The 25272-nt window shown below is 42.7% G+C and overlaps 1 protein-coding gene across 1 annotated transcript in view; it reads right to left on the minus strand.

Moving 5' to 3' along the window:
- Positions 1-9451: 9451 nt before the first annotated feature.
- Positions 9452-25272, minus strand: part of HS3ST3A1 (heparan sulfate-glucosamine 3-sulfotransferase 3A1) — an 83878-nt gene continuing 68057 nt past the window's right edge. The window contains exon 2 of the mRNA NM_001192548.1: positions 9452-10073. Within this exon, the coding sequence (NP_001179477.1) occupies positions 9452-10073 (622 nt within the window). The remainder of the gene's footprint in view (positions 10074-25272) is intronic.

Raw genomic sequence — 25272 nt, forward strand, 5'->3', positions numbered from 1 at the left:
TCCAGACATTTCAGCTGGAATGAACTTGACAGTACAGTTTATCCTGTGCATTTAAAAAGAAAATGAGAAAAATTGAGGTTTAGTGGTACTGAATGATTCATGCAAGGTTTCATCCTTTCTGGTCAAATCAAGACTATTCACAAAATTATCCACAAGACCTGGGGTTTCATCATGAAGGCACAGAAAGAGCTGACGAATTGGAACATCATTTTAAAAAGAAGAGAGAGAGAAAGAAGATAGGGTTAAGAAAATGGATGGATTGGACAAACCATGGATTCCTTTCATGGTCTATTTAAGAAGGAAGTGTTCCCTAGAGAAGGAAATGGCAACCCGCTCCAGTATTCTTGCCTGGGAAACCCCGTGGACAGAGGAGCCTGGTGGGTCAAGTAAATCTAATGAATTTAATGAAGTGTTAGGTAAATCTAATGAATGTATAATCCTATTATTTATCAGCATGGCTATATCCCTGACCTGAAGCAATGAATGGGGAAAATTTTAAATAATGTAGGAAATGAGAAGGACTGGTTAGAAAGGTGACAGTCAGACAAAGGTGGGCAGCACAGTTTTGGACACATAGCAGACATCATGGTGACAATACTGGAAAAAAAAGGTGGTGGTAGCGGTTTAGTCATGCGATCATGTCTGACTCTTTGCGACCCCATGGGCTGTAGCCCACCAGGCTCCTCTTGCCATGGAATTTTCCAGGCAGGAATACTGAAGTGGGTAGCTATCTCCTTCTCCAGGGGATCTTCCTGACCTAAGAATTGAACCCCGAGTCTCCTGCATTGCAGGCAGATTTGTTACGGACCCACCAGGGAAGCCCAGGGGACAATAAAAATGATGATGATAAAGCTGGAGAAACTAAAGCTAGAGTCAATTAAATAATGAAGCTGTCATTGGAACAAACTGGCCTGAAAAAGCAGGGAAGAGACTGCTGAGAGAGCTAAGGACACATGCTGAAGGACTGATGAGGGAGATGGACTCTGGACATTATGATCATGTGGGAGATTTGCAACTTGAGTTAGGAGACAGGATGAGGCTGGTCAAAAGAGATCTGCTTCCAATTTTTCTGTGTATTCAATATATATGGCTCAGGCTAGTCGAGTTTACCATTCTGTTGATACAGAACTTTTTTATTAATGGCCTCATCAAATAGCAGGGGCCAAACAGTCTGAAGAGGAGCTCATTATTTATGGCTGGGTGGAAGAAGAGCTGGATGTGTTGAGTACAGAATCATTTTACAGTTGAAAGCTGAGGCTGCTTGGTGCTTTTGCATCTCTGTGGATAAGAAGGGATAAGAAAGCTGCATCCTCAAGAAAGGTTTCAATGCCAGATGCTTGGATACTGGAGGGAAGTGTGTTTTTCTCTAAAAAGAACTTTTCCTAAAATGAAAAGTGTTAGTTACTCAGTTGTGTCTGACTCTTTGCCACCCTGCCAGGCTCCTCAGTCCATGGGATTCTCCAGGCAAGAATACTGGAGTGGGTTGCCATGCCCACCTCCAGGAGATCGTCCCGACCCAGGTATCGAACCCATGTCTCCTGCATTGCAAGCAGATTCTTTACTGTCTGAGCCACCATGGAAGCCCAAAATGAAAAGACACATCCTAATAAAAGGTGAAGAAGATCAAAGAAGACAGAATCAAGGCCAAGTTTAGAAATAAAAAGTAACGTATGATTTTGGGGCCAGGTGGTTACCAAAAGTGAAAAGTAACAGCTAAGAGTCTCAGTGAAAAGAAAGGAATGAATCTAAAAAAAAAATAAGGATGCAAGATGACTTTTGGTATAGGATTTAGATACAATAAAATGTTGAGGGGTAAGAGGTCACCTAGAAGAGAAATGATATGGAAGCAAGAGGGGCGGGGAGGGGGAAAGGGTGCAAAGATATTTGTAAGTTATTCAGTTGATGGGACATGTGGAGTTTGTTGAAAATGCTGAAGAGCTATTGTTGGGGGCCAGAGTGAGGCACTCCACCCGTGGCAAAGGTCATGAGGAAGGAGGCTCGACATACGCAAAGGCGGGATCGAGCCTCAGGAGTCCCCCTGGAAATCCTCGAGCATCTACCCCCATAACCAGAGCCTGCCTGCTTTACTACTTTGTGCTCCCACCTACACCTCTGATTTTACGGGGGGCTGTCCCCCACCACCTCTTTCGGAGAAGGAGTTAACCAAGAGCTCCAGTTAATAAAAACTCCTGGGCGTGACAAGAGTGTTTTAACCTACAAACTCCTCTGAAGGTTCTCTAGCCTGCCTGACAGGCTTGTCCGGCCACATGTGATTGCTCACAGCCTCCCAACTGTGAGAGGCACGAGATGCTTTAAACCTTCTAAAAACAGGTTCCTTAGAAAAGTTAGAAAACTGTTAGTATAAGTATAATGGGCTGATTAGAAATTGTATTGGTGAAAGGTTTTTCATTTGTTGAGCCAATGTTTGTTGCTAAGTCTCCACATCCCCTGCCCTTACACACGTTAATGAATATATAGAAGAAATAAGTATTAACCTTTGATATTAATCACGTTAGACCTTAGGCTAAGTAAATTCTTTCCTTAACTAAAACCCACTACACCCTCACCCCATAGGAATGTAACTTTATTTGGGTGGCATGTGTTTTAAGAATAATCACCCCTGGAGAAATAAGTGTCCTGGTTGACTGACCGCTGTCACAAGGAGAGGGTCATAAATTGTCAGCAGGCCCCCTGGCCAGAAGATGATGTAACACCCCTAAGACCTCTGTATACATTTGTATGAAGCACCTGACTTTGACAAAAGTCAGGACTGCTGACCCCATGTGACTTTTGCATACTATTTCAGTGTGTAAAAGTAGACCATGGAAAATAAAGAATTGGGATCAGTTCCTCGAAAGACTGGTCTCCCCATGTCGCTCTCTCTCTCACTCTGGCTGAGTCTCCATCTGGAGCGTGGAACCGTCATGCTTACTAATTATGCCTGGGCTTCTAGGATCCGATTGGGGAGGCCTCAGTGTCTCCTCTCCTTCGGGAGAACGGAAGGACGCCTGCGGCCTACGTAAGTGGTGCAAGCTTCTTGTCTTGAAGTTTTATTGGTCTCCCGCGTAAACCAAGCTACTCAGCCTCTTTTCTCCACTGAATTTTCCTACTGAGCTATCCTCATTCTATTACTCTTTACATCTTTAATTAATATATAATTGAAGCTATTGTATCCTGATCCTCGCCGACGCCATCCCCGCTTTGAACTCCCTGGATCAGCCGGGGCTGGACCCCGGCAAGCTGTAACAGACTAAGCTTTTTTTTTTTTAATTTAGAAGTGAAAGAAACTATTCAGGCCTAACTACAGTATAAACATGCTTTGAATCACTCTATATAAAGGTAAGTTATTATTATTCTAGACTATTTACTGGGACTCTTTGTGACAAAGAACAACTGATCTGAGCTTTAAAGGGTAAGATCAAGTGGTCTGAAATAAGAACTAGGTTTGGCTCTAGAGGTATCAGTTGATGGTAACTCATCAAGAACTCTGTTCCCTCTGAAATACTGCAGTGAAATGACTGTCAAGTTTTCTCACTTCCTACTGTTCCCTGGTTGACCAGCTGTTGTAGGCTTGAAATAAAGAAATCCGAGCTTAGATAAGGATTTGTGGGAAAACAGGTGGGAGAAACATGCCTCTGCCCAGACCAGAGGCAGACGACCTTTCAGGAGTGGAATGGCAAGTCGCTGACCTTGGCCCTTCAGGTCAAGGATGAAGGGCGGGGCCCTGGAGGCCTGGGAAGTGTCCTTCCGAGAACACCTCCAGCTCCAGTCAAAGGCGTGCCCCCAACTTTCACCTCCGTTTCATCCATCTTCCTGTGGGCCCTGTTTTTCCTAATGTAAATACCATTGGGGAAATTGAAACCCATCTGACCTTCGTCTCTCCTGCTGTCTGTATCAGATAAACAGACTACTTTCCCTAGAGCTGAAGCTGAGAGCAGCTGCCTTAGGTGGACTGCAAGTATCTGAAGTGTGGAGTGGACAGCATGTAGCACGATGCCTGTGAAGAGCGGGGAGAACTTAGGCCAGTAGGTGAAGCCCATGAGGACACCAGGGATCCGTGGACACAGGTAGGTGAAGGCGGAGAGAAGGCACTTGGAAAGTGGAAGAGAGCAGGGAGCTTAGAGGTAGGTGGGGAAAATCTACATCACTTCTCTTTGCAATGAAAAGAAGCCCCCAAGGATGATAAATACTTGATGTTTATTATAAGAAACATGTGGACCATAGTTTAACAATGTGTGGACTAGACAGTAACCTTGACACCTCTGAGGAATTAGAAAGCCAGAAATCTAGCTTCATTACATACCAGCCAGCCAGAGCTAGCAAAGGACGCCGTTTCATCCTGTCTGACCCTTCGTACCTAAGAGATCAGACCCAGGATGATGGGAATGAAAAGGGCTCAGAGCAGAACGCATGATCTTTCTTTCTTACTACCTTTTGACAGTGAAATTAGAGGAGAGTTAAGATGTTGAGCATATAGCTATTAAAAGAACACAGCCAACAGTTGGCAATTTAACTGGAAAATTAGGGTTATAGCCTGAAACATACTCACTAAATATCTTAAATGTCCCACAATGGATTCCTATATTAGAAGCGATTTCTATTTTCAGCTTTATTTCCTCCTGACATAATAAAAATCCATTACTTTATTACTCTGTATTTGAGGTTGCACTGCTTTATAATTTTCCCAAATTCACTTTTTTTTACGTTTTAAAGGTTCCAAAATTTCATGATGTGACAAACAGGTTTGTGCTTTTCCTATCCATGGTTCTCACCTGTGTAGCTGAGACTCTGAATGCAAATCTGTTTTCACATTGATGAAGATATTTCAAGGACCACAAACTCCACGCAACACTGATGCTTCTTGATGTTTGGGTTTTGAAAGTCCTATTATTCCTCAGTGATTATCGGCTGCAACATGAGCATAGATGGGGGTTTTATTTCTATGCTAAGACATATATATATATTTTTTAAGATTTTTTTCTGATGTGGACCATTCTTTAAAGTCTTTATTGAATTTGCTACAATATTGCTTGTTTTATGTTTTGGCTTTTTGGCCACGAGGCATGTGGGAACTTAGCTCCCCGATTAGGGATTGAACCTGAATCCCCTACACTGGAAGATGAATTCTTTTTTAAAAAATTATTTTATTTTTTACTTATTTGGCTGCATTGTTTGCTAGCTGTGGTGCTCAGGCTTAGTTGCCCTGTGGCATGCGCAATCTTACTTCTCCCCACCAAGTATTGAATCATGTCCCCTGCATTGGAAGGTGGATTCTTAACTACTGGACCACCATGAAAGTCCCAGAAGGTGAATTCTTAACCAATGGACTGCCAGGGGAGTTCCTACACTAAGACTTTCAGTGGACTGAAAAACTCCATATTTTCCTAATTTGGGGAGCCATACCTTCTCTTTGATTCTACGGTGATCACATCAAAGACCTGGTAGAAAATGTAACAGTAAGAACTCATCTTCCTTTGCTATTACTCATCCACTAGGGGTCAATTATAAACCACCGCAGGTCCATCTGAATTTAGCTGATTAACATAAACCCAGGCATTTACCTCTATCTCCTGACACTTGGTCGCATCAGGTGACAAGAAATACTGTCAAGGCACTCTCAAGGAGGAGGACTGAAGCTGTAAGACTTGAACTTGAGAAATACTCTAGAAATGTTTAATGATACTTTTTCATGTGAAGCTGTTTCCACTTCTCAGAAATGCAGCCATCCATTTGTTACAATCTGTTTCTGTGCCTCAGTTGTAAAAACCCAGCTCAGCAAAGTTTCTCTTTAGTAATTCTCTTGACAAAGCACACCCTTAAACTCTGATCTGCTTACTATAATGGAGTCATTTATAGAGTGAGAGAAAGAAATGTTTTCAAGAGAAAACCTAGAGTGCTGAGTGAAAGAATTACCAGTCAAGCATTAATTAGAATCTGTCTTTTTAGACCTGACACACACCAGCTGTAACTGGTTTACTTCTTCAGCTGGGAACCACAGCACCATTGGATATTTTGGGTGTGATGATTCTTTGTGATGAAGGCTCTCATGTACATTATTAGATATTCGGCAGCATCCCTGGCACTGATTCACTAGGAGTACCCTATACCCTACCATGCTTATTTAGAACCCTGAAATATCTCCAGACATCACTTGGGATGAAAAATTGCTTTTTTTTGAGAACCACTGTCTTCAAACTTAGTTTTCTCATCTGTACAATGACTGAATGTGAGTGGAAATAGGTGTTGATTTAAGGAGAAAAGATGCCTTTAAGGGTCATCTGCTACATTCATATAAACTATTATATTATTGCTGTACAGGCAGATTTTATGTATTCACATATTAAATGCTGCTTATCTGCATAGGTATCAGATTTGGCAGGTCTCAGCTGACAGGATGGAAGTGTTTGGAAGAAACGTATCCTCCTTACCAGCCAGCTTTCCTGGTGGCTCAGATGATAAAGTATCTGCCTGCAACGCGGGAGACCTGGGTTCAATCCCTGGGTTGGGAAGATCCCCTGGAGAAGGAAATGGCAACCCACTCCAGTACTCTTGCCTGGAAAATTCCATGGACGGAGGAGCCTGGTAGGCTGTAATCCATGAGGTCGCTAAGAGTCGGACACGACTGAGCAACTTCACTTTCACTTATCCTCTTTACAACTGCAAAAATCAAGTTAATTGATAGACACATCAGTGTTTTAAACCCCTGCACAACCAGCAGAAGAAAGGATTCAAGTGCCAAGTGGGGACTTAATCCTGATCACTGTCACGGTTTACTCTAACTTTGAGGATCTTTGAAAATAAGATAATTGGAGTGGGATTAATACTCCAGAATAATAAATATCCATTCTCTAGAAGCTTATTGATCTCTAGTCAATAGACTAAAATTTATTTCTCTTAGAATTTCTTACTAATCAGAAGAATTTATACACTGTAGGCATGGCCTCAAAAGCAAATGATTCAGAATGAAGCTGCAGACCTCTGGTTGTTCTCTATATCTGAGAGGAGAGCAGGAGGTCAGTGGACATGATTGTGCAGCAGACAGCTTGGAGGAAGGGTGACTAAGAGGCTCAAATCAAGAGCACAGCCTATTTCTTATGTGATGTAGCCAAATGGACAAAAGAAATCTGAGTCCAAGTCCACACACAGCAAGGGGAAATATCACATAAAGGCAAAAATGGAAAATTCCTATTCTGGGGTACACTGACCTGAGATATTCATACACTTGGTTAGGATAAAGAACGTCTACCATTCTTATGAAATCTTAGAAGGTTTTCCTGGAATGTTCTGTAGTCATCCATTTAAAAAGTCACATGAGAAAACAAAACATCTACATGCAAGAGGAAGTTCTTTGCACTCAATTCTGTTCTTTTATTATTTCTTAACACAAAAAGATGAAGGCTGCTGAATACAGTTGTTAGATGTGCTTGTTTCCTTGTGCGAGCCACCTTTGGGTGAGGCCAAGCAAATGCTTATGAGAGAATCAGAAGCACAGACATAAGAGAAAAGATGAAAAGAGTGTAAAATGCATTTCTTATTGCTGGTAGTCATGATTCAAGTAGGAAAAAAAAAACAGGCTGTAGCGTCAGGAAGTTGAGGGTGCAGAAGGGAAGGAGATCAGTTGGGAAAGGGGACCTGGATTTGGGGTCTACTTAACCCCCATAAAAGAGAATTAATAAATAAATCCAGAGATTTAAAGCAAGAATAGGATACCTAGAAACTTGTTTTTTTTCCTTCATTTTAATCCCGTGTTAGACTTCTCAAGAAATACATAATTCACTCAATAATAGCATCTCTGTCAAATGCACAATAAAACCTCATATTTTAAAACAATGTTACGTTCTTTTGATTGACAAAACTGAGAAGAAAAAAGAATACTGCTTTAGAATACTGGAGTGTCTGGTCCTTTATGTTTTAGCAGACATGGAAAACTTCCATGAGATTGGAGACATTTTCCTCTTGGGTTTAAACCTGTAATAAAATGTTGCTGACAGACTAATTATAAATGTTTTATATAGTTTGTGCATATGTGCTCTTCTCTAAACCAATTTAATTCCCATTAATGCTAATCTGGTTAATGCCCACTCAGAGAGGAAAGGAACACTCTTAATAAACTATTGATTTATTTGAGCTATTTAAATGGGGAACAGGCAGAAACAGATGGGAGAATAGAAAAAAAAATCACTGTTTTACCCATATCTGCAGTTCTTAGAGTATTTTCCAAATATTAATGAATATTATATTATAATTGGTATAAAGAGGAAATGGGAAAAAAATAAAGTGACAAAGTGACAGCCCTCCCTCCACCCATAAAAAACTGAGGGCCTTGTAAATAAGATGATTTGTTTTTTTTTTTAGTACTAGCTCCGAGGTTAGAAATAAGATGTTATAACAGAGGCAGACTTTGTTAAAAAAAAAAAGAGGTTAAAAACTGAGGTTGATATTTGCAAACTCTTACTGAATGGGTTTTTAAGAAAAAAAATAATCAAAACAAGAATAGGTAAATTCTGCCCCTACCACAGCTTGTCCTGCTCCTAGTGTGAGCAGCCACCTTGTTCTCCATGCAACAATCCAGTAATTCCCCTCACTTCAATTCAGTTGGGATTTCCACCTCTTGGGGTGCTTTAGCAAGCCAAGACTGCCTCTTAAAAGACATTGTGTCCAGGACAGAGTAGTTTCCTTGAGCACAACTGTGTAAGATGTTTGAGCACCATAAGGCTTGCCTAGAACTCAAAAGCAACAGGAAACCGTCCCCAAACTAGCCAAGCATTTCTAAAGGATGTCTGTGCCTTTCCCATTCTCCCTGGAAAGAGTGGCACAAAGCAGGGAATAAGTGGAAGATGGAGTTTTGTCAAGGGTCTACCATCTGGCGGTAAGATACATTACTTAACCTCCCTGATACTCAGTTTCTTTATCTGTAAAATGGGGATAATAGCCTTCCTGTTCTGTTGTTAAATCACAGCTGAGTATAAGGATCAAGAAAGATGTAGTTGAAAACACTGTGATATCCGAGAAGTGATGGGTAACCGTACAGAATTATTAATCGGGAAAAGGTTTAAGAAAAAGTGGCACAGGAACAAAAGTAAAGGGAGAAAAACATCAGGAGAGATAGCAATTTTATCTGGGCTGTGTTAAAAAAGAGAGTGAGCTATACTCTCAGGGATTTCTTGAAAGTTTTAATGGTAACTGACACTCATACTTCATAACGGTGAACGTAAAACATAAAATAAAGATGGAAAATGGAGATTCGTGCAGATTTCCTTTTTTTCGAAACCTCTGCGGTTGGTTGTTCATGCCAGTGAGGGTGGAGAGGAGAACAATCTCTTTAACATTCATAAAAAAAAATACTGAAACAAATATCGGCAGCGCAAATATTAAACTGCTTCTTCTCTACCGATTGGTAAAAAAATATATTATCTTCTGATATTTTCTTTTTTCTTTTTAAATTATAAGTTCATCCGTCCCAGCCGAAGTCGTGGCCCGTCATCTGGTAGAACTTGCGGTTGAAGGGCCGGTAGAAATCCCGCAGCTGCCGCAGCACCTGCGCGTCGATCTCGGGGTGGGGTCTGCCCTTGGTCTTGCCCAGGCAGTGGGGGCGGCCGCTGCCCTCCGCCTTCTTGAGGCAGGGGAAGCCCTTGGTCTGGTTGAAGTAGAAGTGCTTGTCCGAGATGATGCGCTTGAGGCCCAGGAAGTCCTGCACGCGGCCCAGCTCGCCGGCCGGGTCGCGCACCAGGCGCTCACCGCTCACGAAGAGCATCTGGCGGGCGGGGAAGTGGCGCAGCCAGCGCTCCAGATGCTCCGCGTACAGGCCGATCTGGATGGCGCTCCACGAGCGGTCCACCAGGCCCGCCGAGCGGTTCCGGAAGGCCAGGCTCTCGAAGCTGGGGATGTCGGGCCGCTTGGAGAGCGTCTGCGTGTAGTCCGACACGGCCCGGGTCACCGGGTCCCGCACCACCACCAGGAGCTTGGTGTCCTTGGACATGGCCGAGATGCGCGCGGGCGCCTCGCGCGTCACGAAGTAGCTGGGCGTCTTCTCCATGGTGATCTGGCCATCCAGGGTCCTCGGCATCAGGTCCCTGCGCGGAGCAAACAGACCAGGGCGGGTCAGAGGTCACAGCTCTTTGGCCACACGTCTCCAAGTCAACACTTTAAAAATATTGATTGTTAATGGGAGGTTAATTGCTATACAATGTTGTGTAAATTCCTAGTGTACAACAGCGTGAATCAGCTATAGGTATACACATACCCTCTCCCTCCCACCCGCCCCTTCATCGCACCCGTCCCCCTATCCCACCCCTCTAGGTCATCATAGAGCATCAGGCTGCAATGTCGACACTTTTAATCCTGGCACCATCTAATTACAGTTGTAGAAACATGAAAAAATGCAAGCCGAATTTTAGAGCTGAGAGGTACAGGAACGTCCCTCTGAAGCTTGGAGATCAGATATCCTCTATCCACCTAAGATGTGAAGGCACCTTAGTTTATAGGAGAAGGAATAGGATTCAGCATTCTCTGAGATCCTCTTCTGGTGTCACCTCTCCCTTATTTTCTGCCCTATCCAGCTTCTAGAGGGCTCTGAACATCTGCCATGAGAACCTCACGTCCCTGAGTGGAGCAGAAAGGCACATTAGAGCCAGGAGCCTGAGTGCCTTCCTCTAATAGACTCCGTGAGCTTCTTTCTAGGAGAGCAGAAGTCTTATGCACCCAGAGCCAGGCGGCCTGAGTTGAAGTACCAATCGCTGCCCTTACTAGGTATGTGACTGTGACCTCGGAGAAGCTGCACAGACACTCTGCATCCCTAGTTGCTCGCGGATGTACTTTATGGGAAATAATAATACTATTTTAACCTCCTATGGTTGTTTTGATGTTGTATAATATTAAAGGTATTAATATACCTCGATAGCTTACAAAAGTGCCTGGCACAAAATAAGTGCAATGTAATTTTTTTATAATCATCAACCCACAAGGCGGTAAGAAAATAACCTTGATCAAATTCTTTTAGGTGAATTAGAATATTGTAATAAACACAATTATACAGCAGTGAGATGGTGTTAAAACACCCTGAGCCCTTTTTGTGGTTTTCTTGTAAACAAATAAATTATAATCAACATAATATCATTGTGTAGCACACAAAATATTTCTCTTTATAATTCCTGAACTTCCCCATAACAAACATCAAATAATTCATCTTTTATCATCTAATAATTTGAAATGCCACCGTTATAATAGTTTAAATATCGTGGTCCCTCTCTCTGTTGGCCCAACTGTCATGTTAAGTTACTATCGTGTTATGGTAATATATTTTCATGTACATCAAAGTAAATTCTGACTCTGTTGTTCAAAATATTCTTGATGATTCTTGTCTGTTTATTCTTCCTGACAAATGTTAGAATCACTTGTCATGTGGGGGGAAAAAAAAATTCCTGTTGGAGTCCTGTTGGAGAGATTGCTACCTAGTTCAAGCATGAGAAAGGATGGGTTTCAGAGCCAGTCCAAAAGTACAAGCAGGTGAAATAAAACCTATGTATTTTTCCAAAAGTGTACTGCCATTAAATCCACTATTTATCATAGATTTGAAATAGGTATCTGTATGTTGTTGTTTAGTGGCTAAGTCATGTCCAGCTCTTTTGTGACCCCATGGACTGTAGCCCACCAGGCTCCTCTGTCCAGGGGATTTTCCAGGCAAGAATCCTGGATCCCTGGGATCTTCCTAACCCAGGGATCGAACCCAAGTCTTGTGTCTCATGCGCTGGCAGGCAGGTTCTTTACCACTAGCGCCACCTGGGAAGCCCAAAGTCATCTAATACTGGTGCTTTTAAGGGTTGAGGATAAGAAAGGGACTAGAATCTTCAAATACATTTACAGTTTCTCCTGTGGTTATTGTTTTTTTTGTAATGATCTGCTTCATCTTCAGTGCATTTTGTCAATTAATATTTTTCTAAAAATCACCCAGTTGAGTAGTTGAAGTTTTATGCCCTATCTCAACTATAATTTTGTGGAGTTTTTTTCCTGCCTTTCTTTCTAGTTTGGTAGATGACTTTTCAAATTTACTTATTTGCATTTTACTTTTTTAATGACATTTATTCTTTTTCTATTCATGCTTTGCTCTTCCAATTTAATTAACTGAATGTAAACATTCATTTATTATAATTTCTCTCAAGTAATAAAAACATTTTGAAGTTACTGTTTGAAGTTACTGTTTTCAAGTACAGACTTGGTCAAATTCCCCAAACTTCAACATGCACTGTTGGTCATTTGCATAACTTCACAAATATTTAGTAATTGCACTTGATACTTTTTCTTTTTGGTCCAGGCATTAGGATTGATTTTACTTTTATTAAATTCTGATGGTTGACTTGCTGGTTTCATTCATAATTATTAATTTCTATTTCACCTTTGTAGTAAAAAATGCACTGTGTGTTACATGTGTCTGCTTTTGTTTGATTTCCTATAATTTTATTCCTCCTGTGTATTTGCTAATTGTATATTATGAAAAATTTCAAATATACCCCAAAGTAGACAGTACTATAACATACATCTCACGTAACTTACATCCAGCTTCAAAAAGCAACTGACTGCCAATTTCATTTCCTCCCTAACCCTCTATGTCAACTCCCCCATCACCCTAAATGAATTACTTTGACGTTTATCTCAGACATCATGTCAATTGCTTCACAAACAATCTGTTGCCATGTGCATTTATACCTGGCACAAATTCTTCAACATTCGTGGCAATAAGCCACTGATGCTGGCTTAGTTTAATTATACAGATCTCCTCACAATTTACTTTCTTTGATATTTTAGTCAGCTTATCTTTACTTTTCTTTTGGAGGAGAAATGATAATTAGATATCTGATTCCTCTTGCTTTTTTCCTTGTTGATTTAAGATATCTGCAATTCCTTTTTCAGAACTTTTAACTGTGCCCCCATCCCCCATTTCTTAGACATAGCTGAAGGTCTGGGTAAGAAAAAGCAAAGACCAGGGAGGTCTGTGTTGACACAAGGGAGACACAGACGGTTGACTGCCTGTGTAATGCTGGGGCCACACAAAATCCAGATTTTGTCACTGCATACGTGTGTATGCATACATATTCACAGTGACAAAATCTGTGTATTCGTTACACACATACACACATGTATGGGCTTCCCTCAAGGGTCAGCAGTAAAGAATCTGCCTGTAATGCAGGAGACTTGGGTTCAACCCCTGGGTCAGGAAGATACCCTGGAGAAGGGAAGGGCAACCCACTCCAGTATTCTCGCCTGGGAAAGCCCATGGACAGAAGAGAATGGAGGGGTACAGTCCATAGGGTCACAAAAGAGTTGGACAGGACTTAACAACTAAACAACAACAAAAACAGCACACACACACACACACACACACACATATATATCCCCTTCATGGAACTGAGAAGTCGGCTAGACCAAACTACTTTGGAAGCTAAGTTACACTTTTATAAGATGAGCCAGGAGATCTATACAGAAACTGTTGGACTATCTCAGGGAAGAAAATTGGATCAAATGTGTGAAAAAGTTCTGGACTGTAAAAAAGCACACATCAGACACCACTGAAATGATGAGGAGTATTCCAAGATTTTTTTAAAAGAGTCAGCATTCTTGCCTCCTTTCCTATCATCTCTGACCTTTAACCACTCGACCTCGTATTTTGCCAGTAGAATAGAGATAACACCCTTCAGATGGGAGCTGCTGGTGGGCAATCTCAGTCTTCCTGCCCTCCGGCCCTGGGGAGAAGTAGACTCCCCAGCGGCCTGTCAGCAGAGATTAAAGTCATAGATTGTGCCAGCCCAGAGGAAATATTACCCATATCCCTGAAAAAAAGAAATGCTATTTTAAATTATCTTGATAGGGTAGGAAAAGAGCTATCCAAAGTAGGAGGAGTTTGAAGAGGAAACAGCTAAAATAGGATTTCAGAGGAAAAACACATTAATTACTGTCATCTTCAGGATGAGGGAAGTGGATGGGATGGGGAGTCCGAGTGAACTAGGGGCTGCCTGCTACCTTCTTTGTTCATAAAGGAAGAAATGCAAGTGCAAGTAAATCCTTGATGAGGCTTATATTGCTGAGAATTGTTGCTTTGTAAAAGGACTCATCTCAGTTCAGTTCAGTCACTCAGTCGTGTCCGACTCTTTGTGACCCCATGAATCGCAGCACGCCAGGCCTCTCAGTCCATCACCATCTCCCAGAGTTCACTCAAACTCACGTCCATCGAGTCAGTGATGCCATCCAGCCATCTCATCCTCTGTCATCCCCTTCTCCTCCTGCCCCCAATCCCTCCCAGCATCAGAGTCTTTTCCAATGAGTTAACTCTTCGCATGAGGTGGCCAAAGTACTGGAGTTTTAGCTTTAGCATCATTCCTTCCAAAGAAATCCCAGGGCTGATCTCCTTCAGAATGGACTGGTTGGATCTCCTTGCAGTCCAAGGGACTCTCAAGAGTCTTCTCCAATACCACAGTTCAAAAGCATCAATTCTTAGGCACTCAGCTTTCCTCACAGTCCAACTCTCACATCCATACATGCCCACTGGAAAAACCATAGTCTTGACTAGATGGACCTTTGTTGGCAAAGTAATGTCTCTGCTTTTGAATATGCTATCTAGGTTGGTCATAACTTTCCTTCCAAGGAGTAAGCGTCTTTTAATTTCATGGCTGCAGTCACGACTCATCTCAGAATTCTTTAAATAGCCATCTCCCTTTTAAATTCTTAGATTCGTTTCCTTATTGCAACTTGAATTTTAATGCTCAGAAAAGAGCTCCTTTATCACACAAAACAAACTGCACATATATGTTGGAATATAGTATTTCAAAGAGGTTAGGTGAGTTTGGACATTTTCCTTCCTTACCCGAGTGAAGCATGTACTATGACTGTTCTGTATAAGGGCTCAGCCTGGGACACACATTGGAAGGGCCACCTGAGCACGATGAGAGCTTCTCGGAAACACTGGGCAAGTGAGGGGAGCATAGAGGTGAGTGCAATGAGAAGACATGTGGGTTTGTCTAAAGACCAGACAAGCTGGGGTTCAGGGTGAGAAATTCCAGTGAGCAACAGACAGGGTGGGTCCTAGGACGCCTTAGTTTCCAGGCAAATAGGATTGGCTGTTCCATTCACTTTGCAGGAGTGAAAATAATTTGGAGACATTTTATAGTAGAAATGGGTAGGATAAAAGGGTAGAAACTAGAATTATAAAGAAAAATTAGAGATGCTTATTTGTTTTCTCCTGAAGATGTCAAGGAGAAGAAGGAGTTTCACAAGAATAAGGAGTTTCACAAGCAAATGAAGGATTATTACCAGGTGCGTGGCATACTTTTTTCTTTGTCCCCAAAGAAAAAAAGAATTCACCATAGCCAAAGAGTAGAAGCAACACAAGTGTCCACAGAAGGCTGAGTGGGCAGACAAAACATGATCTAGCCATACTGTGGAGTATTACGCAGCCTTTAAAAGGGAACAGAATTCTGACACCTGCTGCAACATGGATGGGCTTTGAGGCCTTTATGCTGAGTGAAATAAGCCAGGCTCAGAAGGATACAGACTATGATCCCACTTGTATGAGGTCCCTAGAGGAGCTGAATTCACAAAGTAGAACAGTGATTGCCAGGGCTGGGAGCAGGGGGAGGGGGAGTTTGTCTTTGATGGGGATTTTAGTCTTGCAAGATGAAAAGAGTTCAGGAGAGTGATCACTTAGCAATGTAAATGTACTTACTGCTACTGACCTGGGAAATGGTCAGTTAAAATGGGCAGTTAAAAATGGCTAAGATGGCAAATGTTATGTCTATTTTATCCTGATTTCTTTAAAAAAAGAACTCACCCAGAAGACAAAGACATCAAATTGTATCGATAGAAATGAATTAGACAGCCAGTTACAAAAACGTATACACTAGATGATTTCTCCTATAAAAAGCCCAAAAACAGGCAAAACCCACCTGTAGTGTTAGATGTCAGCTCAGCTGTTGCCTTTGGTGGGGGGAGGATTAGTGACTGAAAGAGGCCACAGGGGCTTCTGGAACGTAAGGAATACCCAGTGCAGGATCTGGGTGCTGCTGACATGAGTGTATCCACCCTGTGAAACATCACTGAGTCGGATCCTAGGATCTGAGGCCTTTGCTGAATGGTGTTATACTTCAATAAAAACTTATAGCACATATAAAAATAAATGGACCAATTTTCTACAGTTCTCCAAGGAACACATGGATTTCAAGAAGGGCATTTGCGAGACTTCCTGGGTGGCTCAGTGGTAAAGAATCTGCCTGTCACTGCAGACGACAAGGGTTCAATCTCTGGTCTGGGAAGATCCCTCATGCCACAGAGAAGCTAAGCTCGTTGCACCACAACCACTGCGGCCTGTACCCTGGAGCCGGTGCTCCACAGTAAGAGAAGCCAGTGCAATGAGAAGTCCACGCATGGCAACTAGAGAGTAGCCCCTGCTCGCTGCAACTAGAGAAAAGCCTGTGCAGCAGTGAAGACCCAGCACAGCCAAAAATAAGTAAATAACTTATAAAAAAGGGCATTTGCTAAACCAACTACATCTCCAATTTGTGGAAGTTTAGTAAATAAAGGGACAAGGTTTGAGCTCCCATCTCTAGGAACCAGTGGTCCTCCCAGGGACCCCTTGCCCCTCACCCCGGGTAAGTTATCAGAACAGGAGCTGCCTGACCTCTGTCCCAAATGAGATTCTCCCAGCACTTATAAGCGCCTTGGAGTTCAGTGTCATGGAGGATGTGTCTCTACTGTATGGACACAAGCACAGAGATAGTTGAAGAATGTGGTATGCTTGCAAAACATTTATCAATGGTTTTCTCCTGTAAGATAAACTAGACATTATGCTCCCAGTTTTTCGGAGGAAGAAGCTGAGATTTAGTCAGGAAAAGCAGCAGGTCCAAGCTACCATGGTTGTCTATGGGAGGTGATGGATGGTCCTCCCCGTGCCTGTGGCCAGGTTATCCCTGTCTCACAGGATGAGAGAAAAGTCAGCAGACAAGAGCGATAGGAAAAGGACATGCAGAAGGTGACTTGGATGGAGCCAGTTCGATGGATGCAGACCCTGATAACGTGAGAAAGTTACCCCATAGGGTGGCTGTGAAGAGGCTGAAAGGCCCAAATTGAACACAGATGAAGGAATTTGTCTGTTTGAAACAGGGGAGCTGCGTGAAATTAGACTGAAAAGGGGAGGGTGTGATTAACATCAGTGAGAGATTAAATCTGAGTCAGCGTACAAGTCAGGATGGATCAGGAAAGCCCTGCAGGTAGTTAGATATATCTGGGGAGGCTCTTCCAGTGTGATCCCAGCTTGAAGAGCTGAAGACCTGGGTTAGGGGCTGATAGTGAGGAAGAAAAAGGCGGTGAGAAAGGGAGGAATACTGATGGGAGGCAGACACAGGGGGCCACACAACTGATTTATGGAGCGAACAGAGGAGACATTTTCAAAGAAGATCCCAAAGCTTTACAGGTGGAAAATGATAGAAATTTTACTTTAAAAAAGCCCCCCAAACAGATCGCAAAACAAAAATGCAGTTGTACTGCATAGCAAAAGAAACTCTGCTCAATGTTATGTGGCCTCCTGGATGGGAGGGTTTGCGGGAGAATGCATGTGTATGGATGGCTGAGTCCCTTTGAGGGTCACCTGAAACTGTCACAATATTGTTTGTTAATTGGCTATACAAAAAAAAGTTAAAAAAAAATAAGACCATTGCTACAGTCCTTATTTTTATTTAAAAAATAACTATTGGAAGAAATACATCACTTAATTTATATGATGCATAAATAGAAGATACTAAAGAATCTTTCACATGAGGGAAAAAAAAAAGATATCTGCCTAAAAATTCTAATGGAGGCAAAAGACAACATATGATTGCTTTTATCCTAAAACATGGCTCAGATGGATCATACATCTCCATGAAGAAAATGGAGTTTCATAGGAAACTCAAAACTGGGAATAGAAGTGTGGATTCAGCTTGGATTCTGATGTTAAAAGCTATGTGACCTTAAGTGGATCACTTAAGTTCTCTGGGCCTTGGTTTCTTCATCAGCAAAATACGACCACCGTCCCCCATGTCTCAGAGGCCATCCCAGCTCTAAGGTTCCATGTATGTTCAGGGCTTTAACTCATTAGTAACCTGTTAGGTTGAAAGTTCCACCCAGCCTCACACTTGCTGATCTCTTCTGATGTGTGACTACCAATCAAATAAAAAGATTTTTGCAGATTATTAAGCAGGACAACTTGGCATCAACAGAATTGATTTAAGAATCAATGAGGTTGAAAAGAATGCAGCTCCAGTAACAGACACCAAGGCAAAGTGCTGAGGCTGGTTCAGATGAAGGCTGTCTTGGCATATCCCTGGTGCCTGGAGGCAGCAGAAAGACCAACTAGCCCATCCACCAGCTGAGTAATCTTGCTGCCTTCAGGAAGGCAGGGTCAAAGGAGACCCATCTCTGTATCTGCTTTTTTTTTTTTGGCTGTACGATGCAGCATGTGGAATCTTAGTTCCCTGACCAGGGACCAAACCCTGGGAACCAGGGAAGTCCCAAAGGAGACACATCTCTTCACCACTTATCCTCTGTGGTCAAAACATCAAAACAAGATGTCAGTGCTAGAAAGTGAAATCCACAGAAAAGGACAGTCAGGAATTACCAATAACAGACCAATAACAGGCACAGGACAGTCAAGAATTCAATTCCAAGTGTCTTAGGAAGAACATGATGAAGACAGAAGCAAAGGAACCCGTACTTAGCATTTACCATAGACCGAGATCTGATATATTCTTTCCTGCATCTCACAACAGTGAAAAGCTAGAATTACTGGCATAATTTCTCAGAGGAGGAAATGGGCTCAGAGAGGTAATACGAGTTGTCCAAAGACAGACAGTAATGAGTGAAAGGGACAGAATGAAAATCCAGGTCCATTCTGCCCCAAAGCACACACTCCTTCCACCTTCCTGGACCTGGGCAGGCAACCTGGGCAGGGGTCTGTTGGCAGATGGCAGATCCATCGCTGACCTTCTGTCACAATGAGGGAATATTACAGGCACTACTTCCCTGTCCACCTCAAGAGCGTGAATCATTCTGTCTGGAATCTTGCAAACAGGTCGCAGACACTGCCTGTTTTTCAAAGGCTTTCTTCTGTAGGGGAAGGACCTGAGTTGTAAGGCAAAGGTAATTTACCTTGAGAAATAAATAAATCTGGCCCATGTACACATACATTTTTTTTTTTCTCTTTTAGTCTCTGCAGCCAAACAGAACTGTGTGTCTGTTTCTGGAAACCTCCGGCAGCAGGAAATTCTAGGGAAAACATGCTCTTTTCATGGCCATGGAATGAAGGTGGTTCCCAGGGGGGCCCCCGATGGCGTGAGCTGGGAGCAGAGGAAGCAGGGTAACCCCCGTGCCGCCGGGCCTGCGTCCCCTGGGCCAAGGGCAGTTATGGCAATATTTCTTTTCCTGCTGGCGTTATGTGGACCTCCACTCCAAACATGCCTTCTGAGGCTGGAAAGAAAACTCCCTTTTGCTGATTTTTTTGAGTTGGCTTCTGTAGGAAAGGAAGATATATGGTTTTGGAACCGGCTCCCACACTGACCGAATCTCAATGGGCAAATCTGATAAGCAAACTGTCGTCAAGATATCCAAGCATCAGACTTAAAGGCGGATACATTTCCCAGTGCCCTGAAAGCCAGTGTTCCTTCTAAACATCTGAACAATCAAGTAAAGAGACAGAAAGAGATGGTTCTCATTCTCCGCGGGCTTATGGACAAAGGAAACTAGCTTATTTCAAGAAAGCAACACAATGTTCCTTGGCACTGCAGGGGAGGAGAATGAAGTCAAGGATTCTTGGTTGATGATGTGAGGGAGCCTCATGAAAGGGCAGAAAATACATCTGGATCCAGGTCATGGAGAAGGGCAGTCCTGAAGGGGAAGAGGCAAGGGTTATCTGGGATCATAAATTCAGTCCATAGTCCTTGATGTCTGTGTGGGATCTCAGAGTTTCCCAAGCAATTCTATAATTTTTCTCATCTATGGACTCTTAGGAAATACAAAAATAGACCAGTATCTTACAAGGCTCATTGCTCCACCCTCTTATTTTCTCCTTCTAAGTTTACTTCATTGGGAAACTCATGTGTTCATAAGATTGAAAATATCCTTTCTAACCTCGTTTACAGCATCCCAAACTCTGTTTTATTTTTATTTCTTTTTAAAGGTTTTTTTTTATGTGATCCATTTTTAATGTCTTTATTGAATGTTACAACATTGCTCCTGTTTTGGTTTTGGTTTTTTGGCCGCGAGGCATGTGGGACCTCAGCTAGCAGACCAGAGATCGAACTCACACTCCTGCATTGGAAGATGAAATCTTAACCACTAGACACCAGGGAAGTCCCCCAAACTCTGTTCTAAAACGGTGTCTGGCTCTTGGGAACTGAGGTACCTCTCCCAAGGTCCTCTCAAAATATAAAAGAATACCCAGAAAGAAAGCCCTAACCCCATTAAAAGCTAGACTGAACAGACCACCTAATAATAGGGGCAGAATCTATAAAGACAACCAGAGTCTAAGAGAGGACCTGGGAAAAGATAGGGACTTTCCACCTGTCCACAGTGGATCTATCTCTGGACATCTGCTGTTCTTTATGCATCAAGCTAGGGAGGGATGATCATTATTCTGTCCAGGTCACAGGTTTCAACACTAAGGGAGACAGTGAAGGAAGGGAAGCCTGGCATGCTGTAGTCCATGGGGTCACAAGGAGTTGGACACGATTTAGTGACTGAACAACAGAAATGTCTTAATGTTTCTAAATCCAGTTATAAAAAATGACAATAGAAAACAGTATTGGAGTTGGAGTTATTGAAAAGAACTGACTCACTGGAAAAGACCCTGGTGCTGGGAAAGATTGAAGGCGGGAGGAGAAGGGGTGACAGAGGATGAGATGGTTGGATGGCATCACTGACTCGAAGGACATGAGTTTGAGCAGCTCTGGGAGTTGGTGATGGACAGGGAAGCCTGGTGTGCTGCAGTCCATGGGGTCGCAGAGTTGGACACGACTGAGCAACTGAACTGAACTGAGCTGATAGAAAACAGAGATAAACTGAAATTAAATTAGGATCTAGAGCCTAAGTAATATTTATAAACTCTTAGAAGTTTGTGTGTGAGAGAGAAAGATTACAGAAAGACAGAGAGATCAAGAATAAGCTGAAGAAAGTCAGATAAAGACAAATACAATTTGATATCACTTATATGTGGACTCTAAAGAAAATGATGAACTTATTTATAAACAGAAGCATACTCACAGACATAGAAAACAAACTTATGCCTGCCAAAGGGGAAAGGTTGGGGGAAGAGGGATAAATTAGGTGTTTGGGAGTAACATACAACGCCTACTATATATAAAATAGATAATCAGCAAGGACCTACTGTAGAGCACAGGGAACTATACTCAATATTCTGTAATAACCTACATGGGAAAAGAATTTGAAAATGAATAGATATATGTGTATGAGTCATTTTGCTGTATATCTGAAACAAACACAATATTGTAAATCAGCTATACTCTGAGTGTGTGCTCAGTTGCGTCAGTCATGTTCAACTCTTTGCAACCCTTTGGACTGTAACCCAGGGGAAACATGCCTGCAAGAAGAGAGTCAAAATACAATCTCTCCAAATGGATGGACAGCAAGGTCCTGCTGTATAGCACAGGGACTGTATTCAGTGCCCCATGATAAACCATAATGGAAAAGAATACATGTATGTATAACTGAGTCACTCTGCTGGATAGCAGAAACTAGTACAACATTGTGAATCAACTATATATCAATACAGACTTTTAGATATATACATATCCATCTGTATATCTTAGCCCTGAGGCATACTAACTTGCTTCAGTTGTGTCCAACTCTTTGGGACCCTCTGGACTGTACCCCACCAGGCTCCTCTGTCCACTGGATTCTCCAGGCAAGAATACTGGAGTGGGCTGCCATGCCCTCCTCCAGGGGATCTTCCTCATCCAGGGATTGAACCCTGGTCTCCTGCGTCTCCAGCACTGTAGGCGGATTCTTTACCTCTTGTATCACCAGGGAAGCCCCCAACCATATTCCAATATACAGTAAAAACAAAAAATAACAACAAAAAAATGAGCTGGAGAAAAGGAAGTAGGTAGACTGCGCTCTTGTGGGGGCAGCATCACTGAGGGATAACTGGAGGGAGTCTCAAAGCAACCCCCCGACCCAGCCTCATGATTTCACAGAGGCAGGAAACTTTGAAAAAACCCAAAGCTAGGTGGACCCAAGGCTTGGCTTAGACCCTGCTCACCTGAGCCCTGGTTCACTGTTGTCTCCATGATTCAAAATTCTTCTCAAATTCTAGAAAGACAGTGAGCTCTGGGTTTGACCATGCTGAGGTTTCAATTCCCTAAACAATAAAGTTCATCCCTGCAGAGGAAATTCCCTTGTGGTTCTTTTGAGGCAGGAATGATGCATTAAACAGGAGCCTCAATGAAAGGAAGGGCTGTTCTTCATCCTATCTGATACTTTCAACCATGTTCCAAGATCAACCATCCAGAGGAGACATGGAATTCCTCATGGGGCGGGCAGGGCGGGGGCTGAGGGTGGGGCAGCTCTCCTAGCTCTGCGGCCACAGCCAGGGCTGCAGCCATGGCCAGAGCCATGCACACCCCCAGTTCAGCTCATTTTGGCTCCAGACAGGCTTTTATAAATGACTGGTCTGAGGGCTGTCAGCTTCTGTGCGGCTGCAGACGGATCCTCTCATCAGCCTGGAATTATCAGCCCTTCGCATACGTGCCGCTACAGATAACGCAAGAAATGTGCTTTCGTGGCTTGAAATTGACGATCTAAGGACAGTAGAGCAGCCGAGACACGTGGGGGCAGGATAAGAAAAACCTTGACATTTTAGAAAGCCTCTTTGTTACATTTGGATAAGGATGCATTTTTTGTTGCTGTTGGTTTTGGTTTCCTTGATTTCTGTTTGTTAGGTTCTGGACACAGAGTGGGTGCTCAGCAATATGCCTGCAAAGTTTATTTATTTATTTGTATGTATTTTGGGCTGCTCTGGGTCTTCACTGCTGTGCGTGGGCTTTCTCTAGTTGCAGTGAGCTTCTCACTGCAACGATGTCTCTTGTTGCGGAGCACTAGGGCGCTCGGACTTCAGTAGTTGCAGCACATGGGCTCAGTAATTGTGGCATGTGGGCTCTCGAGCACAGGTTCAGTAGTCATGGCACATGGGCTTAGTTACTCCTTGGCATGTGGGATCTTTCTAGACCAGTGATCAAACCTGTGTTTCCTCCATTGGCAGGCAGATTCTTTACCACTGAGCCACACCATAGAAAGCTCTGCCTTTAAAGTTCAAAGCAGGAAAAATCAACGTGAAGCTGTGATTTTTCAGGGTCTGGGGCCCTGGCCTCCCTGGATGTTCTTTCTAAAATGTGCCATCAGGACCTGCCATCAGCTTCCCTGGGTTTGAGCTACAAAAAATGACCTATGTTCTGTCTCACTGAGAGAACTTCCAAAATAATCTCACTCTGGTGAGATGAGACCGATCTCCAAAATCATGGTATCATTGTGAAGTGAGGCAAATGGACAAAACTAAGTTCGGGAGAGCGATCAGTGAGGGTCCACAGATCCACTCCATTGACAAGGTTGCCACCTGTGCGGCCCTGGAGGAGAAAATCATGGCTGCAACAGGACCAGGCAGCCTGTGGGTCAAATCCAGCTATTTGTCTCAGTAGCGAATAGCGAACACAGAGCCAGGTCCTTTGCTTACGGAGAGTCTGTGGCTGATTCTGAACTTGGACGGCAGGTCGAGTACTTGTGACAGAGACCAGATGGCCTGCAGAGTCTAAACTATTTATGATCTTGACCTTTTCAGAAAATGTCTGCCGACCCCTGCTTTAGGTCATTATTGCCACCAGAACAAAATTATCATAAAAATCTTGACGGTAATGTAATTAGTATTTTGCTGAAATGAAGCATGAGAAATGAATTGTACTGCAGAAGATGTAATTGCTCATGATGTGTGTGTGTTTCCATTCATTACTCACCCACACATCGCTGGTCCATCCATAGATCCAACTGAGCAATAACAATTAAATCGAGTTACCTCTGGTATTTTGCCTAAACTTTCAGACACATAAAAACAATAGATTTAAGCATCATTGTTTTTTGTGTTGTTGTTATTAAGCAGTATTTCAAATTCAAATATTTCTTCTATCAAAATAGAAGAACAGAATATATTTTGTTTAACCGTTTATTAGCTTGGTTTATCACTTTGGAAATGTTTAGACGCATGGGATATTTAGATGCGTGAATAGTTCTGTCCAGGGACCTGTTAAGCACACCAAGAGGATGCACCAGGCCTCAGAGAGGTCAGCACAGAGAAAAAAGGCAGACAGACAAAGCTTTGACTCCAAACAAGCCTGAGGGTCCCCAGGAACTGGACTTTCGAAATGAAGCGACTCACAGGGAGGCGCTCCATGGCAGAGATGCTGCAGGCGTGTTCTCACCACCTTTGTGTGATGGAGCAGGAAGGAATCTCTCTCCTATCAGTTCAGGGAAACAAACCACCGCAGGTTGCAGGGTGCGATCCCAGAGAAAAACAGCAGCTTTTCAAAAGACTTTTTTTTTTTGAACTGCACTGGGTCTTAGTTGCAGCCTTCAGGTTCTTTAGTTTGGGGATGTGGGAGCTACTTCCCTGACCAGGGATCAAATCTGGACCTCCTGCGGTGGGACCACAGAGTCTCAGCCACTGGACTGCCAGGGAAGTCCCCAAGGCCTTTTTTAAAAACTAAATTAAAAAAAAAATTTAATGTACACATTGAAAAGGTTCATTGTAGAAAACTTGGTTTAGAGAAGCCCCAAATTCTTCTACATTCAGATGTAGTATCTTGAAGTCTATCCATCCAAGGCTATTCTATGCAATTCTTTGTAACACTTGTGAAATGAGATCATTATGTATGTAAACCATTCTGAACTGCTTTTGTGCACTTAGAAATAGGAAATTCCTGACCTTAAATACACACTGACTTAATTTAAATGACCGTGTAGTATGCTATGATATGAACCGCCACGAAGCGTTCAGCCAAGTCCTTACTGTTGGCTACTTAGGTTGTTTCCAAAGTTAAACATTTCATTCATGTTTGATTATTTCCTTTAAGTAGAAGGGAAGGTGTGTATATTTTAAAGGTTTTTGAATCATACGGCAAACTGGTCTTCTATGAAAATATTTAAACTTTATCTCTGAATTTTAATATATTAAAAATATTTCAGATATCTCAG

The sequence above is a fragment of the Bos taurus genome, chromosome 19 (genome assembly GCF_002263795.3).
Source record: "Bos taurus isolate L1 Dominette 01449 registration number 42190680 breed Hereford chromosome 19, ARS-UCD2.0, whole genome shotgun sequence".
Taxonomy (NCBI): domain Eukaryota; kingdom Metazoa; phylum Chordata; class Mammalia; order Artiodactyla; family Bovidae; genus Bos; species Bos taurus.